A 19,965-nucleotide genomic window follows, 5' to 3' on the forward strand; every position below is an offset into this window, starting at 1 on the left:
ATTCGTATCATAACGCGTCAACCAATACGTTTTAACGATTCTTCTCCTTTCAAACTATCTCGAAGATACTTTGAGAATTCGAATTTCCCGCGTTTGTCTACCGCTTGATCGCGATACGATTATCGTAAATTCGAATTAAGTATATCCACCAGGTCCAGCCGATGGAAACGTGGAATTTGGGTCAGATGGCATCCACTAATAAGCCTGCAACGCTAATAGGCTTACTCGCCAGGTACAGCCACACCGTGATGCACGATAGGATGAGGTTCCGTATCTCTCGAACCAGATTAGTGGCCTATTCGAAAGCTTACACGTGAACCACGCTCATGGATCTTTCCGGATATGAAGCTGAGTCTCGAGCTTTTACGGTTTATCTGCTCCTCTTTAATCGAGTTTAAGTCGCACCGCTGTCGTCTATCAAACTCGTGGCGCCATGGGGTTTATGGATTCTCTTATTGATTCTCCTGTGCGTATACCGCTTTTGATACACTTAGATTGTGGTATACTTTTGCGTCTGTGTTTGATTCTTGCGTGGATATAAATGCGAGGAATTAAGTTAGCGACTGAAGTTCAATTTATAATATTGGTGAATTTTATTAGTGAATTAGCGAATAATAAAAGTTTCAAAGTGTAGAAATTATGAATTATGGATGTCTATCGTACAGTGTTGTGATTATCGAAGTTTACAGGCGATATCCGCTCTTCTTTCATAGAGTTTAAGTCACGCAGCTGGCGTTTGACGAACTATTTTTCTCTTGTATATTTGAGACTGATTTTCGTTTGGGTTAATGAAGAACAGAGTTGATTGGAGAAAATATCTCGACAGTAATTAATACTCGGTGGTAATTCAATCGAGCAGTAGGTATTCATTTGTGGCTTGAAATCTTTAGAACATGATGACAAATTATTTAACTGACGATTTTAACGGATGTCCAACGTTTACGTTCGGAATTTCGAATATTAGTGGATTGGAGGGCTTGTTTGAGATAAAATTAGTGAGGATTGTACGAGTACTTTAGTTACCTTCTTGGTAATGCTACCTATTCATAGAAACACGCGGTGCAAGTGTAATGTTACAGTAGTAGTTGTCTAGTTTCATGTAATTCTGCATTTAACATAGAACGCTTACCAGGAAGATTAAAGGACGCGCTAGTAAAACGTGTAGCAGATGTGCAACTAAGTGTGATGTTATACAAGTTTCGGAAACAATCGTACGAAACGTTTTAAACTATTCAAACGTTAGAAAAAGTTATTTAATTTTTTCGATGCCTATTAAAACAGCGAAATGGCGTTAAAAGATACTTAATGTTAATTTATTTTCTATAAGCATCGCCCACGACTTTATCATCTAAATTACCAAATGCAAACTGAAACGAAGTACTTCAAAACCAAATTTTATGAAATGGAATATTTTTCATTGAATTTAATTTATTCGAAAAAACGGAAAAATCTCTTTAACGTAAGAAGGTATACAAGGGAACAGATATAGACGCATATCCGATAATTTATGCGTTGAAGTCCTAAATCCTTGGATAATAGAGAACTAAAAATCTACCGAATTGTAAATGTTATCGCTTAATCGCGTATTCTATTTATGGTGTTGATGTGTTCGAATTGGGAAGTGACAGTGTTCACACAAAGAAATTTTGATGATGTGATAAAACACGGTGGTGTATGGAAGTTGACAAAACTTCAGAGCTCAATGCAGTTTACGTAATCATTAAAAATTTTGTATAGAAAAATTGCATCTGCGACAGATCTTCTGATAACGAGTGGCTAAAAGTTAAATTCAGTTATCATTGGTTTATAGTCGTGGCCTTCTATTTTTAACGGTTGACCAGTTTTGTAAGATAGATATCGTGGAAAGTAACGCTGCATTCTTCCAAGTTTGCTGCAATGTTTGACTAAACAAGATTGCCAGATTAATGAGCCGTATTTCATACGAAGAAGGAAGAGTGATTTATATCGTAGGATTACAGTTCTCGAGTCTCTGTCAGTGCAGCTGCGTTTCAAGAATCCGAGAAATCGGGATGAAATAGTTACAATGCTTATAATGTTAGCGTATTGCCAATAATAACTCCAAGATTCCAAATTTTAGTTACGACGTTAAAGTTAATATCAAATAATTTATAAGTGTATTTTTTATACCGTGCGGAAGTCTTACTAAAACACATTTCGTTAGGTCAAGTTCCATCAGATTATTTCTACACTCCTGGATTCCAGTCTTAAGACGTCTGATTGAACATGAAGTATTGTTTCATAGATGAAAAGATAGATTCTATATATTTAAAAAAATCAATGTTCCATCAATGAAACAAATTTTCGTACCAATATATTTCACATTATACGTTTCAAAAGCTATGGAAAGAGACTATTATCGGTAGAACTTCAACGTAGGATTAATACTCGTATTTTTATATGATAGTAGTGGCCTCTGATAGAAGCGTGTATCGAACGACGTCGCATAGAAGGGCGTTCTATAATTTCCCGGGCAAGAAGTGCCTCAAGTATTTCAAATATTCGAAGTTCACGACGCCCTGAATGCTGGCCGCGAAGTGTACGCCGCATACTTTCCGCGGCGTTTCTCCTTTCAAGGGAAAACTTGTGCGGAAAGTTCGCGGGGCTGCGGGGCCGAGTGCCGTACCGCACAAAAGATTCGATTTGAATTTCATACCGGCGATTATGGATGTAGATTTCGCCGGTGGCGATTCGATTCCATTCTGGACCGCTCGGAAGTCCGCACGATTCTCGCGTTTCCGCCTAATGACGCGGAATTCGAGACGTCAAACACTCGTTTCTTTTTTATTTTGAAATTTTTAAGTAATCGGAGTGTATAAATTATTGCATTGCAACACGTAATTCTTGCCAAATATGATTTCTTTTTATTCTAAAAATTGAAAGTAATCCAAGTATTTGAGTCAAGATTTCTTGGCTTCCTGCTATCAGATGTGTAGCGACACATGAGTCAGCGGAAGATTCGAATCGGGAGAGACTCATATCGTTGTGCCTTGTAGTGCCAACGTTATTTTGAATCGTCAACCGCAGTTACATTTGAACTTTTTGCAATATCACCGGTCGATACAAATAGACGAACGTGCTCTCTAGGACAAATCATTATAGCGATTCATACAGTCGAACAGCGAGCGTAGAGTTGAACGGTAGTATTGAGCGAACGACGATTACGACCAGCATACACTATCTGTGTGTAGTGACTTTAATATACACTGACTATTACAATTTTATCACTCGTCTAATAATAAACCAACACGTATAATAATATACACCTCAGATGTATAATAAAAATGGGCAAAAATAGATATACTTCCTACCTTTTAAAGAAACATTAATAGTTGTATCACTTATGATGAAATTTAAGGTACGAAATTTATAATACGTATTTGTATAGAACAACCTTCTCTTGCTACATGTGACGAACCGATAAAATGGAGAGATAGTAGAATCAGACTATAAGGACGAAAGGAAACAATCGTCGGCTTTGGCATTTGTTCTATAACATTTATTACGTTGTTCCCTCGTTTTTCCTGTTAAGTAGAGAACCAAGAATGTAAAAATCGATCATCTACTATTTTCTATAAAATAATATTCTCCGTTTACTGCTACACAAAATTAATTAATTCTCAAAATGTCTATGTACGCCGCTATAATTTTTAAATCTCTGTACGTGACATCTGAACCAAGTGTCTCTCGAGCTACACTGCCGATCGGTTAAACAAGAACCTTCGCATCTTAGAATCTCCTCACCTATTAACCGATGTTAATTCTCGCAACTATAGGGTGCAAGGGCACGATGCATTATGCGGGGTGGAATTAGCACGTCGTCGGGCGTGAGACTTCGTCCGATAAACCATTGACCATCGACCCTTTCGCCACAAAGTCACAGTCGAGTCGAGAGTGATCGATAAACCGGACCTCCGGCATTACGAGGCAAACAGCGCGATATTACGCCACCGGTCACGTACATCAAGACGAGTTTTGTCGGGCAAATTGCGAACGGAAATAGGCGTGCTGTGTTTCACCGTTAAGCTCGAAACAGCGTCGCACAAACACAGAGAGAGAAAGAGAGAGAGAGAGAGAGAGGAGAGGAGAGTTTTTCGTTCTCGACTCGTTCGTCGCGATTTAAAGTGTTTCGTGTCGCGAGACTGGGCACGGAAAATTTGTTACGTTCGTTCGTTTCATTTCATCGTCGACGACCGACATTAATGTAAAAACGGTGTATCCTCGCTGGCTGAACGGCTGACCAGAGTCGAACAACATGTTTCCGCGATAATTCTGGCGTATGGGATGCTGTATCGTGGATAAGCAGAAACTTCCGGCGGAATTGAGTGCTTCGAATCGATGGAAGATTTGTAATTCGGATGCAAAAATTTATATATTTATGGGACATTGGAACAATGGTAGATAAAGAGTGCGTGTTATAGGTAAATATAAGTTATTTAAAACAAAGTTGTTGTTATAATATCGAGAAGTTGAGTCTATTTAGGTTCCGCTTCTTTAGTTGTGTTTCGCGAAGATATGAATTTGCATAGATATCAGCAATTCATATTCTTAACTAAATTTCTGTAGCACCTCGAGACTTGGAATTTATGCAGTATTTTAGAGTACTTTAAATTTTGTTTTATCTACTAGTCGCTGTTAAATTGTATTAGCGCACTATTGATACCGAATAATGTATCGAGAACAAGTACCTATTAATTTCTAGATTTTCGATTAAAGTGGGAAGCTACAATCAACTGTAATTTTGGTCTTCGTAATCAAATAAAATCCTGATCATAGTTAAGTAGAATTTAATCCATTTATCAACGTTAATCTCATTTGAGGATGATGATAGAATATCGGATAAAGGATTAAATCTCGTGGTACTGTTTGATCGATATATACCGTTATAGTGATGAACCTTTTAATACCAATCTTAATTACACGGAATTAAGTGTGTTGCAATAAATTAATTGTCTATAAAATCCAATAGATATTTCACCCCTCGATGATAAAAATCCTTTATAGTTTTAATTTCTTCGTCGCTGAATGAATCCAATTTCCTTTTACTATATGCCGTAAACTATTTTTCGATTCAGTCTCGTCTTTTCTATTTTCCATTACGTTTTCAACGAATTTTCCAACTCGACGGGAGTCAAAGAGATCCAAACATTATGAACTGATTTACATACTAAAATCTAAAAGGATCTAGCGATCCCGATGATCTTTTAAAGCATATCAGAAACGGATGGTTCCATCTATGCGATTGATGAAATCTGGATTAAGGGTGAAAAGGAGTACTTTGAAGACGAAAGGCTGAAAAGGGCGCATTTCTCAAAAGCTTCCAGTTACTCAGGCTTCGGTAACGATCGATCCCGATGAAGGAATTCTTTCATCGTTCTCCACGAAACGAATCTTCTCTGTCGGCTTCTTTGAGACACAGACGGATTATCGGTAATCGTAAAAATGCCGCGCGATTCATGCCAAGTGGAGCAATCCGGCCGCTTTTGTGCGACACAACTAACACGACGACATTATCTCGTCCACTGGTCTTCTTTATCCTCGTTACGCGAAGAAAAAATGGCTCGTTCCTCGAGCGGAACGCTCGATAACGAGGCGTTCGTGCTAAATATAGTGGAATTTTGAAAAAAAAAAAAAAAAATAACAGAAAACTGGGCTCCATTCTTGAGATAAATTTATAAGAAACACGTATTATATTATATTTTAACGTACTTTTTATTCAATAAATTTATATATTATTGTAATGTTACCAAGGATTTCGTCCAACTTGGTATACGCAGTGTGTAACAGAACGCGTGGGAGTAGTTCGGGAGCTGATTGTAGAATTTAAAAACAATGAAAAAGATTCCTATAAACACATCCATCTGTCACCTATTGAATATGTTGAAATACTAAGGTTCGGACCTAAGTCTTTTCAACAAATTCGGGAAACATCAGGTTTGCATTGAAATGCAAGGTGGTCACTCTGAACATCTTTCGCAAAATCAAAACAGAAATTTTGTTATATCTCGTAAACGAAGACAGATGCAACACATGTTTATACAAACTTTTTTCATTGTTTTTGATGATTGATTAACCCCGAAATGGGTCGCGTTCTATTACACCCTGTATGTTGATGCTCCAGATATTGCAGGCAAACTAAGTTATTAACCCCCAAAAGAATACCATACCCTTTTATACTTTGTACTATATTAATTTTTAACAACGAATAAATCAATATCCATTGTTTTGAACATGTCTAGCCACGAAAGATCTTACATTGATCGACTGTAACTGAACATTTTCTATTTTGTTTCAGTCTGATTCGTCGAGATACTAGACCAGAGCCGGCAATCAGGTGTTCGACGTTGAGAGGCGCAACGAGATTGCCCTCGGCGCCGGATCATCGTAGCGAGGCTCGTTTGAGGACGGATCCAAAAGTTTTGGTCTTCGTAGAAACGCTATATTCCATGCTAGGCAAGAACATAGCTGAACTACTCGTCTCCAATCGAATCAAGTGAGTACGACGAATCTTTCGTCTCAAACATCTGAATATCTGGTAGATTGGAGATCACAGCGGTGTACGTAAAGATATTGAGAGTTTAAATTCACTCGACTAGTTCAACTTTCAACAATTTCGAAATTGATCGAGTTCTAACTTAGTCTCTGTCGTGGTACAAGATATAATAGACTCTTTGTGATAATAAATGTAGAAAAATGTCTGTTTTATAAAAGCTAGCGATAGATTGATTTACACCGCTTTTAACCATTTGAAACATATTTCATTTTTGCATGCAATCGGAGTTCCTATAACATCGATACTTTTTGCTTAACAAGTAAATATCAGGGAAACAAGGGCAATATGGAGTAACTCCATTGAGACCGAACGATATTTTCCGATAGACAGTTTCCCCTAGTTATCGTGGTCGAAGTTTTTACTAGCAAAATTCATTGATATGCCGAGTGAGATACGCTTGTTTTCCATCCGAGTAAAGGATCACAGACGCTTCGTCGCGGTTGGAAAAACTTTATCTCATTAGCGTTTCGCACGAGAAACGAGGGAATTTTTCCCCCATGTTTCAGTAGAAAAAGATATTGTTCGTATCCTAATAGACTTCGTTATCTCTCTGATGGTGATCTCCATTATTTTCTTTTTTTTTTTCTTTTTTACCTTTCCTTTCTCTGTGATAATTAAAGACACACGCGCACGTATTTATCGTTTTCCAGTACATTATGTGACTATTATCGAGGATTGCGAGTTTGCGACGAACAAGGTACAGTCTGTATCAAGAGAATAAGAAAAGTAGGGAATTTTGCTGTTAACGAGCCTGGTTAAACTCGTTCTAGTTAATCGAGACAAAATGGCACGCTAAGTAGCCGCGTGCTTAAAAATCCTTGATCTTAACTCGATTTAATTCGCGTTTAAGATGTTCTGCAGCCTGTTCGCGTGTTGTCTTGCCATTATTTAAACTCTTTCGTACTAGCGGCAACTTTAAACGACAGCAAGGTTGTACTTTAATTTTTATATTTATTTATCTGGTCATTTTGAGAATTAGTTGTGGATGTAATTACGTGGAGCAATAATACGTTATGTGGAAGCACGTTATTATTACGCATTATATGATAGCTGACGCGATCAATCTTATCACAAGCTATAAAATTGAATTTATCGTTAGAATAAAATTGAAACGAGAAATCGGTACATATATATACTGATACTATATAGGTAGTTGTCATACTAACAAGAATTAAATTATATTTCCTCCGATAAGAAATTTTTTAAGAAGAAAAACGAGTTTTGATCGGAAATAATCTAATAGGCGTAGCAGAATTTATTATCGATAGAATCGTGTCTTTTTTATACAAACAGAGCTTCCGAATCCAAAAAATCTGGATAAAGGCAATTTCTATTGGAGGAAACTAAAAATAAAAGAAACCACCCCCTAAAAGTCGACCTCTATCAATCGCTCGCGGTGGTTCGGAAAAAAATTACAGAGAAGGTGTAGCAAGGGGTGAATTTAACGCCATGAAAGCCCTTAATACGAACCGAGTTAACAGAGGCCTTGAGCCAGAACCAGTTCACCAGATTCTTGGATAATCGTGCAATAACGATCGGCTAATGCAACATGATGGCTAGCCAAGCCTTGATGACATCAAGAAATTACCATGAACACGACCAGTTCGCTACACGAATACCGTAGATGGATTATTTAGCAATTTTTTTTTTTTTTTTTTTTATTAGAAAACGTATTAAAACGAAATACATATCTAATGTATACTTATTAATATAAATATACCTAAATATTCCCAGGAGATATTCGATCGTCTGTGTTAGAAGTCTCGGACTACAATGAACTTCTCTTTCACACCCTAATCTCAACCTATGTAAATATTCAACTATACTTCGCTATGTATTGTAACTACGCGATTTCCTGAATTACCCTAAAATATTAGCTGGTCATACGCTTTTCTTTCACGCCGCAGTCTCAAACACTCGATCCTTCTATGCATCACTAACGCTTACGACTCAATGATTCTAAGTTCAATTTGGATTCTAAATTCAATCCAAAAGACGCGAAAGAATTCTAAAATATAACGAAATCACTCGCGATAAACAATCTCGCGAGATCTCTGTTCCCAATATTCTCGCCGCCCCTAAAGTACAGAAAATTGCATAACATTAAAAGAACGCCGAAACTCTGCCAAAATAACAAATAGAGACGGATAGGGCTAACGATACAGAGCCACCCCTGCGTAGAGCTGGATGAAGCGTCATAGGTGGATAAAGTGACGGGGGCAGAGAGTATGACAGGGAGCATGGGAAGTTGCGTGGTCTCTGTGTATGTATGCACGTGTAGAATGGTGTGTTCGAGCGGGACGGATCGGTGGTGTAACGCGAACGGATGGCGTGACAAAGGGATGTGTAAGTCGGATGGCGTGAGAGAGACACGTTCACCTCGTGTGTGTTTCGTGTGTGCGTTGCACACTGTCGTCTGCCTGTCATCCGATAATCGGAAAGCCAACCGGCGCACCTGTACACGTCCGACTAACACGCGCGCGAGAACCACCCCTCGCGCGGAGGTAGAGGGAGAGAAAGAGCCAGGGCCAGCCTCCCGTTTGCTTTATCCGGTGCAATTTCATAATCGATAATCGAGGCCGACGCGAGCAACCGTGCCGGCCAAGCGCTATCCACTCGCCGGACAACATTCAGCCGCGTTATAGACTGGCTAGGGAAATTTTGTTTTCGGAGATTGCCGACTGGACAAGGCACGCCTGTGTTTGACCAAGCAATTCGACCTCTCTCGTCGAAGACCCACTACGCATATAACCACCGAAAGGTCGTGTTTGCTGATATTGCGGTTGGAAAGGTTTTTGGTCGAGGGAGCATTCGTTTTTCTCGCCTTAATATTTTTGCGGATTTTTATTGAAATCGTGTGTTTCTCGGGAGCGTATGTTTAAAAGCATTGAGCATAGACATAGAAATGCCAAGTAGAATGAATCTATGGTCAGGCAAGTTTATGTTACGTGTAATGGCGAAACATGATAAATAATTTGTATATTAAAATTTTGATGAAACGGTTCATAAGACAACAGTAGAAACATCATAATTATTTTATATGTTAACATTTTTATCTTTCTCCTGTGTTCTTGTATATTCAGATATTTATTATCCAAGGGAACGTAGATTATTTATAGAAACTTGACTTGAATGATGTGTTACCCGAAAAGCTCTTTCATTCATCAGTAATGTTTAATCACCACAGGTCCCCAAATCAATAATTTTGGTGTAAACTGTAATTTTGTATCTACTTGCAGGAATATTTAACGAGCTTAATTTACTCGATCACAATAAATAATGCGGCTAAATTACAACCATGAATAGAAACTCTATCTACACTACACATTGTACAACAAGATAATTTGATCGTATACACATGTCACGTACATAATTTATATCGGTGAATGTTGTATTCGAATGAAAGGAAGATACATTAAATACCCTTATGAGCAAATAATGTGTCATACCTTGTTACAATATTTCATTCGTACTAATGGCAATCTTCAATTCGGATACAATATTCTATAGTAGATCTTTTTAGACTGATTGTAGCATTTACATTTGATATTTAACTATCGAACACTTGCAAATGTAAAATTACATTTTACTTTAAAAGATGTTAATTTTTCATTTTTACAACATTTTTTGATCACCCCGATGATCAAATTTTTCAAAATTATAGTCTTTTATTTCTTTAACACTATATACATGAGAAAAGTAATATTTATATCGTCAATAAAAAAATTGTCTTTCCCATAAACTAGTCACTGGTTACGTACACAGCTCGATTTACAACTCCTCGCGATCGTAAAAGCGAGGCAAACAAGCAAAGAGTATCATGGCCCGAGCGTCGCGCAGAGCTCGAGTAGAATGATTCCGATCGTAGCCAGACAACTCTATCCATCACGCGCGACGTTCGCCCAGCGCTGCCACGTACAACAATTCATCCATTACACCGATTACCCGTACCATTCCATAAACATTGGTTTCATCAAACCTAGTTATTAATCATTTTATCAGGGCAGATCCCAAGGATGTGTCACTAGTATCGTATGCAATAAAGGAAAAGAAATTCAATCCGTGTGACACGGACTACCTCGTGACCGCCCTTCTCGTGCATAAACCATTCGATAAAACACGTGGAACAGAACGTAAGACAAAAACTGGCGGGGGATTTATCATTTATGCATTCCTCTTGTTTAAACAGCCGCATATCCTCCAATATATCAAACGCGTCATAGACAGTGGTGCACGCACTATTTCATCGATATGCTCGAAGCTATCCTGTTTCTTATCCGAAAACAATGTATCAGGTGATATCGATCGGGTCCATCCCTTCGTGCATCTCCACTCTAGTTCAGCCCCCTCTATCTCCCCTCCTGTCGTTTCGTCGTTATTTTTTAGCATCCCTCTCCCTATATTAATGCAGTCTGCGCCGCGACACTCGTTACCCGTGACATCGACACGAGAGCGGACACAGGGTAAACGTTCCACGGCCCGTCGCCAGGGGGTGAAAACGCTGATCGACCATCTCTTTCGTACATTTTCCCCTTCCTTTTTTTTTTTTTTTTTACCGTACGCACGCCGCCGCTTCATCCCTCGTCTCACGACAACGCTTCAATTTTTGTTCTTCGCGCTGTCCTTGATATACACCCTATGCGCCCCGAAGCTCGTTGGAAAACAGAAATGAACAGTGGCGTTTGTGAGCCGAGATCTAAAGTGAGAATGAAATGCAATGTCCAGGATCGGTTGCAGGATCGTTTGTTTCGAATGTTGTGAAATCGTGTTCGTTAATAAACTGCGCACTTTTGTAAATATAACTCCTTCTATGATGCTTGCTAAGCAAACGAATTTTCTACCAAGATTTTGCTTTTTTAATTACATTCTCAATGATATAAATCTGCATAAAAGTCCAAGTATGAAGAAAAAATGCGCAGTTCTTGGGGGATGAATATACGTTACTGTCACATAGTACTGATATTTTAATTGATTTCCTACATATTTTAATTGAGTTTTCATGGACAAGAAAATATTGTTTAAATATTAAATACATGTAGCATTTTCTCCGAATTGTGACGGCCATAATTGAAATTGCAAATGCAAAGTAGTAAAGGGATTAATTTTCAATCTCCCTAATCTTTAGTTTCTCTAATCTCTAAATGCTATTATATTTTTTGAAAACATCAACACACCCCTTAAAACATAGACGGTTTTGCCAATTATCCGAAACACGTGACCGCAATTTTTACGTAATTTGGACAATAAATTTAGATTTTATTTCACTCGAATCAGATCAAAAGACATTAATGATAGTGGTAATAGTCGTGTCAAGTCAGTGTACACACGGCACAGAACGTAACATCATAAATATACTACGTTTCGTAGTGCTCGTCGTGACGCTTGTTCCTGCATCCCGAGACATGACGTACGAGCGACAGCGGCTGGACTTCGCGGATTTCCGTTCGAAATAAATATGTATCTGCCGGCTTGGTTTCCGACGTGGCTGCTCTTCCAGGCCTATGAAAATATGCATGCATTTTTGAATTTTTTTGTTCTTTTTTTGGTTTTTCCGGCTCGTGTGATCACGACCACCGTGTACAGGGAAATTATAAATTGCAGTAGGCGTGGAAATATTACGTGATTTTTCTCTTTTTATTTGTCAAGGATTGGATTCTTGCCAAGTTGCGGAGGAATATTATTCGAGTAAACTTTTTCAAATAATATCTAACGAGTACAATTAAGAAAGTGATAAAATTTTTATCGAAGGTGAGATTAATACAAAATAAGCGAAATTTGATGAACGATATTGGAGATTAAATTATAAATTTGTTTTTACATTACATTATTTTACTTTATTCATGTAAACTTTCTCGAATTATGTTTACCAATAGAGAATAGGATTAAGAAATTGGATAAAAATCAAATTAGTTTTGTTATGATCCTGAACCGAACAAGCATCCATCACGAAGGATAATCCCATTTCCCAAATTCGCTAGAAAATAACAAAGGGAAATCTCTTCGTGGATCGACCAGGGGTCATAAACGAAGATTGCACGAAGTATAGTTGAAAAAAAAAGAAGAGCGCTGTAGTAGAAATAAAATATCGAAATATCCATCAAACGTATTCGATACACTATCCTAGCGTCCATATATGTTCTTTTGTTTCCTCTTTCTTTTTTTTTTTTTTTTTTTTTTTTTTTTTTTTTTTTGATACAATCCTCTTGTAACTCTATCAAGCAAAACAAATCGAGCGTTCGATTTTAAGCACCGCGCTCGATTAAATCAGAAACCAGAAACAGATCCACCGACGGGTTAATCAGGGATCGAAACAAATTACGGGCGAAACGTCGAGCAGATCAAGGGCGGCCCTTGCCAATTAGAGGCCGTATTTTAAACTAATTCCGAGGCCAACGGGCTGGTTAAATGCCCTCCGTGGTTTTCACCTAATTATCCCGAACGAGCCGAGCAATCAGCTCGAACCGTTGAAAAAGTCTCGCGCTACCCTCTGGTTATCCGCGTTTTCCCTTCGTCCTTTTCACCTGGTTGTCCCGTTAATTCAAAATCTAACACCGGAAAACTATCTGTTCTCGATGAAATCGAAAATAGTTAGATTACCAGTGAATAGCATCAGAGTTGTATTACGTATAACGAGTCACACGAATATTCGTATCCTCGCGATCATTAAATTCAGATGATTGATATTCTTTAATAGTATACACTCTGTGGTTTATCAATAGCAATATACAGCGGTATATAATTAATATTTCGATTAACATATCATTTATCGAGAAATAGCAGCTCGTTATAATATTTAGAAGGAATTTAGACAAATCGTCGAATACGATAATAGAATCAATAATTATGAAAGTACGAATGTTTCTGTGATTCACCGTGTATTATGTATACGAAATATGTATATTATTCATAAAATAATGATATTTGCTCTGATATAACACGATTTCCTGTAACAATTCGTAACATTTCGCGTTATAAGACGGTTATCCGTGGAAACAGAGTACAAGAAGATTCATTAGTTCTTGGCGGATGGAGGTGGAAATTGATCGAATCCACTCAACGAGGCTGAGGACCGTAATAATTATCGCCATGCTCAATTACGTCCGATGCCGCGCCATTCGTTCGTGAAATCCTTCTTCGTTCGCTCGTCCTGGCAATCAACCTCGACTTCCTATTCTCCAGTATTCCGGAGAACGTCGTCTCACTGTATCACCTAATATCGTTTGCTTCTCGAAGCGCTGATGCGATTAGTATCCGGTAGCAAGCAGCAGAATGGCTGGAAGGAACGCCTGTCTCGATTCAACATTAGCGAACAGCATGGCCAAGTTTGTACAACTTTTAACGTTTGACGGTTTAAGTGCACCCTTGGAAATATTTCAAAATATTTCCGAAGAAACGATGAAAACGTAAAGTGGCAATAGATGAGTTTGATTACTTAAATATACAGGAAGCTTAAATAAAACATTATCGTTCGGTATATAATTAGAATTTTCAACAGAAATTTCGATTCTCTTGTGAAAATTTAATCGTATTTCTGATTTCCATTAATTACAGAAATAGATCGCTAGTCGTTTATTATAAACCTTTAAATCAATGGCTGTTTTGTCTATATAAATAGCTTGTCATTAAAGTATTTTTAAAATTAAACCGCTCTGCAAATTAGAAACTATAAAATATCCAGCAAATCCACGAACTTGAGCCACTGGAATTAACTAGCCGGGTCGTTAGTTATCTTTGTACGATTCAGCCACAAAGATTCAGTAAAGTCCTCAATTGTTTCGAGATATCGTCTTCATCATGGAATGTACGTCACACGGTTTTCTCCCTTTGTAGAGCGTTCTTCGTGGAACGTCTTGGCACGATTTGTCCTCGACTGAATTTCGCGACGGAAGGGTGCCTGAACTGTCTCACGAGGCAAGACAGCTTAATTGTCTGGGCGTCTCGCGAAATTTACTCGCGGTTACGCGCACCCTGTCTCGTTGACGATCCCCAGAAAGGAAATCGCGTAATTAATACACCTCCAAAACGTCACGAATCCAACTTGCAGTTACGTTACGCGTGTAGAACCGGCAGGCGTTCTCTAGGAATGCGCAAGGCAGATAATTCCGAATTCGTCTCTACTCCTGTCATGCGTTGGTACTCTTCGAAGAACGCTAATGGCAACCTTCGTTTACGAAGAATAAATTCTATAGTCCGATGGAACGATCTTCATTTACCTGGTCGATTAAATTCTATTAGATTCTTGGTTCTATTAAAAGTAGGATAGAATAATTCTATAAAATTTAAGATGGAAATTTTTCATTTCACGGAAGATGTCTTTCTCGAGGAAATGAAAGTATGAAAGTTTGCAGATGAACGGAGTATAATATCGGAAGATGTAGAAATCTATTTTTCTAAATACTCGATAATTATAGGAATTTACAGTTTGGTCAAATTATGTTCAGATAATAGCCGTCTTTTCTTCCTGTTTATTGTGATTAATATTTCACACGTATACGTAACTACGTGCTTTCGAACATTCACTTCAACTTCAACTCAACTTCAACTGAAAGCTGCTTAAATTCAAATAATTCAATTTGTCTGAACGATACTTCGGAATAAACCTTAAGATAAAACTTGGATGAAGATGTTTTAAAGTTGGATGTTGAAACAGACGTACAGTAACGTACAAACGAAATAGATTTACAGAAATTTTTCAGATTCGTATTTCTCCTTGACGTCGACACGAAGATGAGATAGTTGCATGCTCTTTAGAATGCTGTATTTCAACGTATACGTGAGTCACGAGGGAAACAAGCTCCTAATCTAGCGACCAAGACGACCAACGATCAACGAGGAAAGCGGAATTTCATCGGGTGCCTTGCTCTTCGCGTTGTCCTTTGTTCCGCGATACCGTCAGCTATTCGAGCCTCCATAGCACAGGCATTTTACGAGCGAAAAATCCTTTAAAATGATCCGCCCGCCGGTGGAACAATTATTTTCGAGCACATCGCTGGCTCTTCTCTTCGAAATTTCGTCCTACTTCTTCCTCTATTATTACCCTCAACATCTGCATCTTCGTTTCTTATTCGTTTCCCGTGATTTACGAAACAAATTGTTCCAACCGTATATTTCGTAATTTTTTTTCTTTTTTAACAGGGAGAAAAAATCTGCTAACACTTGGCCTCTTTAAAATTTATTACGCCATCGCAAAGAGTAGCCATTTCACGGTTCTACTTTTATTTCGTCAAGTTAAAAAGTTTCCCTTTTTTGTGATAATGTATTTTATTATGTTTAAGATTATTTTATTTATTGTTGAATGCATTTTTAGTTTCATAGCGATTGTCGAGTGGTTTACAAGTAGAAAGAGAGTTTACAAGTCGAAGAGTCTCGTTGAAAGACTGTAAAAAGTACTTTATGAAATTTTTAAGTTTCATGGCAGTTGATGAATGACCCGGTAGCACGAAAGCTTTGTACTGTAAATTGTTGCGGCGTAGCCCGTACGGCGTCGAGTTTTCGGATAGCCGCTTGATATTTATCGAAACTATCCTTTAATGCCAATTTGAAGGCAATTCTGGTGCTTGCGATCTCCGCTGTAATTTCTTTGTCAGAATATTCTTCAAACTTTTCTCTCCGAATCCTTCGATTTCTTATAATGTTGCAAGAAACGGCCAATGAATAAAAAGGATGTACTCGAACAACAGAGTGACAGTGCAATGAGTCTGAGAACTACGATTGTAAGCTTTTTATTGTCGCTAAATAGTTAAAATTCATCGCATAGAGGCCAAGTAAAAAAACATAATATAGAATAACGAAAAGAAGAAAGTTTAAAAAGGAAGAGATACGAAAAATCACGCTAATTTCACAAAGCAGAATTGCAACATTTTGAATTGAATATAACGTCTGACTTATACTACTCCTATCCACATACAGATAACAGCGGAGTACTTGTAAACCTGTTAAACCTTCGAATCCTCAATTTCTCTACTCGCAGTTCTCACGCTATCTAATCCACGGAAACTGCTCTTGCTCCCTTAAATCGAAGTACGAAGAGAAGAAGGCTTTTCGAAGTTACAACCTCGTTCGATCGATAAATTCCGTGTTCGTACACAGGAATGAAAGTACGAGGGCAGAATGTGGGTCTTGGCTTGTTCCCTCAAGACAGCGGTGAGTTGCACGAAGAAATTGCTGGGACGGTTCAAAGAAGCAACGAGATTAGAAACTGTTATCCGCTTCCTCGTCGTATAATCTGCACCGCGGGCGTTCGCGGACCACCGAGTCGTCGTCGTCCTCGTGCAACCACTTGCAGAGACTCTCTTGATCCGCTGCAGGCGGAGGACGTTCCCTTTTCCCTTCAGTATCTAACGTTGATCGACCTCAAAGCCCATTTGCAGCGAAGAGGAATCGAGTAGAGAACTCGCGAGAATCGAAAGGCAAGCATGTAAAGGGGATCAAGGCGATGGGAGAAGCACGAGAAATTCATAAAGCCCGTCCTTAAGCCTCCATGGACCTGGAATATCAGTCAGTCAGTGACCTTTTCCACGAAACGATCCGCCGTGGCCTCAAGAGGATTCCAGTTCGAATTCGTTTGGCGGCTGACGATGTCGTGGCCTCTGGTTCAAAGCTCTCCGAGAATGTTATCCTCTCTTTCTCCTATCCTCTGACCAGCTGATGGTATTCTGTCCCTCTGCTGCTTTACTACTACCATTATCGTCCTGTTATCACTGGGTTTTTATGCAGTTATCGGAAATTCGAAAGAAAAGAAAAATGCACATTGCAAAGATCACGGAACGGAATATCTCAATACAAAATAGTTAGTTACAAATGCAAAGGATCTGGATTGAATCGAGTCGCGGATATTGCGAGGAACAACTTTCTAAACAGCTTTCTAAAGTGGATGGAAAGATACATTTTTAGCCTGAAAATTTGATATACACAGAATTAAAAACGTAGGATTAATTAACATAGCAAATTTTTCAATCGATGCCCTTGCAACAAATGATGAAAATGTGACGAGTAGTCCGACTCTCTGGTAACATTCCACAGACAAGACGACCTTCTATCCCTTTAAGGTTCTATCTTTTTATGCTATAATATTTCTTCAATCTTTCAGAAAATTGTAATAATTGGAAAATAATGTACTATATATACGGGGTGTCGCACTAACTCTTTCCATCTCAAATATCTTATCGTCTAAAAGGATAAGTGAAAATTGGATTGCTTACAAAAAAATTACATGGTCGTAAGAAAAATAACTTTGTGACAAGAATACTCAGGAGTTGGGGATCATTCTAAAAGCTGAATCGTTTTCTTACATTTCATGTAACAAACTTCGCTATATCCCAGAAAGGACATATAATTTAATATCCAACATTGCCCCAGAAACAACGGCTCCGTCACAACCTGGGATCAAGAAAATAATCCTCGGTTCTAGCACCGAGCAGTTCAACGTAAAAATTCACTACCCTAAATTCCTCCTTCCAGCCCCTTTCCACCCACTTCTCTTTTAAATTTATTTCTAGGGTCAGCCTTAAGCTTCATTCGCAAGGTCGATTGGCGTCGTTAAGACACCCCTATTCCTCCAATGTCAAATATTTACGATCAAAGTTCAAATTCCGGCCGACTACCTTCTACAATTTTTTATCGTTAGCTTATGAAACTTCGTGCGTTCACTCGCATTAAAAATCTTTAGAACATCTCGTGATTTCGTTCGTTTAATCTCCAGCAATCTTCGCGTGAATTTCAAACCAACGCTCCAGTGTTTTTCTAATTTTGTTTTGATTTTATAAATTTTACGATTCTCCTATTAATAATGTTCCAATTATCCGCGTGAGAGTAATCTCACTTTCTGCGGGCATCCTGATATTTATGGATGACACTTTCACGTAACTGGAACGTCGCTTGTCGAATAAACCATCTGACAGATTCCTGTGGACCAGTGGAAGGGCAAGTTCCGTTGGCTTTTATCTAAATTTTTCCAGCAGCCATTCTTCTTCAAACTGGAGGGAAGCTTGGTTTGCAGCATTGCGAAACGTCCTGCAGAGACGCGTGCCAAGAAACGAACGAGCGGTCATTATTTCCACGAGGTGGAAAGGTTTACGACTGTCCATCAAGATCTCGAATAGCCCCGGACCGAAGTTTCCGTGGAAAGGCAAGTTTCGCGGGAATACGTAATTTCGCCCCGTGAAACGTCGAGTCGTAAGCGCCCCAAACATACTACCGTCGCTGCGTTTCCTCTTTTTCTCCTCCGCTTTCTTCGTCTTCTTCGTCTTCCTTCTCCTTGAAGAGAACTCGTTTCTTGGCTGTTAGCAGCTTTCTTTGTTCCTTCAGCTTCGTGCTGATGGCTTGGCGGTGGAAAGGTTGCGATTGAAAAAGTGTTCTGGGAATTGTATAGACCTCATTGGCTCGAATCTAAGATCGATGGATTTATATAATTGGCAGACCACGGATATTCATACAAATTCTAATTTCTGTGGATCTGAAAAACAGAAAGCTGCTAAATGTTCCAAAGAATGTTTAAATGCTTGAAATTTCCCATACGTGCACAGAATCCGTACTCTCGTTTGATAACGTTACAAGTTTAATCGAATGCTCGAGGAAACTGTCCACGATATCGTAAAGAAGAAATCCATGGTACGAGATTGATATTTAATTTTTCAAGAAAATAATTTATCACCAAATTGAAAATAAATTTTATCACCAAATAAAATTCCAAGGTGCATTTAAGAATATTTCTTAACGCGCATTAAGTTGCGTAAAGCAACGGTTGCCCAGTGAGTACAAACATCGTTGTTCGTATTAAGCTACTTGATACACATTCTCACAGGCAACTTAATTGCCATCGAATGCAAGAGTCGTCCAGTAAACCCGAAAACTTACGCTCTTCCCTACCTAATCTCTGGAATCATGCACCAGTCAAAAAAACATCGCTGATCGAAAAATGAAACGACGCTTCAAACCCGGAGCACACGGATGTTCCCAGCAAACCGGGCCATAAAATACCCAAATCGTTCCATATATTATCCACGACCATGAGGTGTAGATATCAGAATGCTCAGTGGGGAAATGCTGTAAATTGTGTGGTCTGTTCCTCGCATTTATAGGACAGAGGGCAGAGGAGCACTTCACAGACGCGCGTGAAATTTAACTTTTACCTCGAAATCCCGTGAGAAAAACGTCCCGGGACAAACACCGATTCAGGATGGGTACCACTTGAAAATTACTGGCAACGCAGCCCGGACTAACTTTCCTCGGTTTTGGCCGCCTAAATCCTTGAAACAGAACGACTGTAGGGATGGAAAAGTTGGCCAGTCCAGGAAATTCCACGGGGTTTTGTTGGATCGCGCTTCTTGGGCAAAGTTGCGCGGCTAATTAGAAAGTCAAACAATAACGCCGGTCTACGAGAGCGGCTCAGCCGG

General features: G+C 38.8%; 1 protein-coding gene across 3 annotated transcripts in view; it reads left to right on the forward strand.

Moving 5' to 3' along the window:
* LOC126866438 (bifunctional heparan sulfate N-deacetylase/N-sulfotransferase) overlaps window positions 1–19,965 on the forward strand; it is a 365,667-nt gene that overhangs the window by 306,485 nt on the left and 39,217 nt on the right. For all 3 annotated transcript variants that reach the window (XM_050620010.1, XM_050620012.1, XM_050620011.1), the window contains one exon: window positions 6,314–6,511. In XM_050620010.1, coding sequence (XP_050475967.1) covers window positions 6,314–6,511 — 198 coding nt within the window. The remainder of the gene's footprint in view (window positions 1–6,313; window positions 6,512–19,965) is intronic.

This window comes from Bombus huntii, chromosome 6 (genome assembly GCF_024542735.1).
Source record: "Bombus huntii isolate Logan2020A chromosome 6, iyBomHunt1.1, whole genome shotgun sequence".
In the NCBI taxonomy this organism is placed as follows: domain Eukaryota; kingdom Metazoa; phylum Arthropoda; class Insecta; order Hymenoptera; family Apidae; genus Bombus; species Bombus huntii.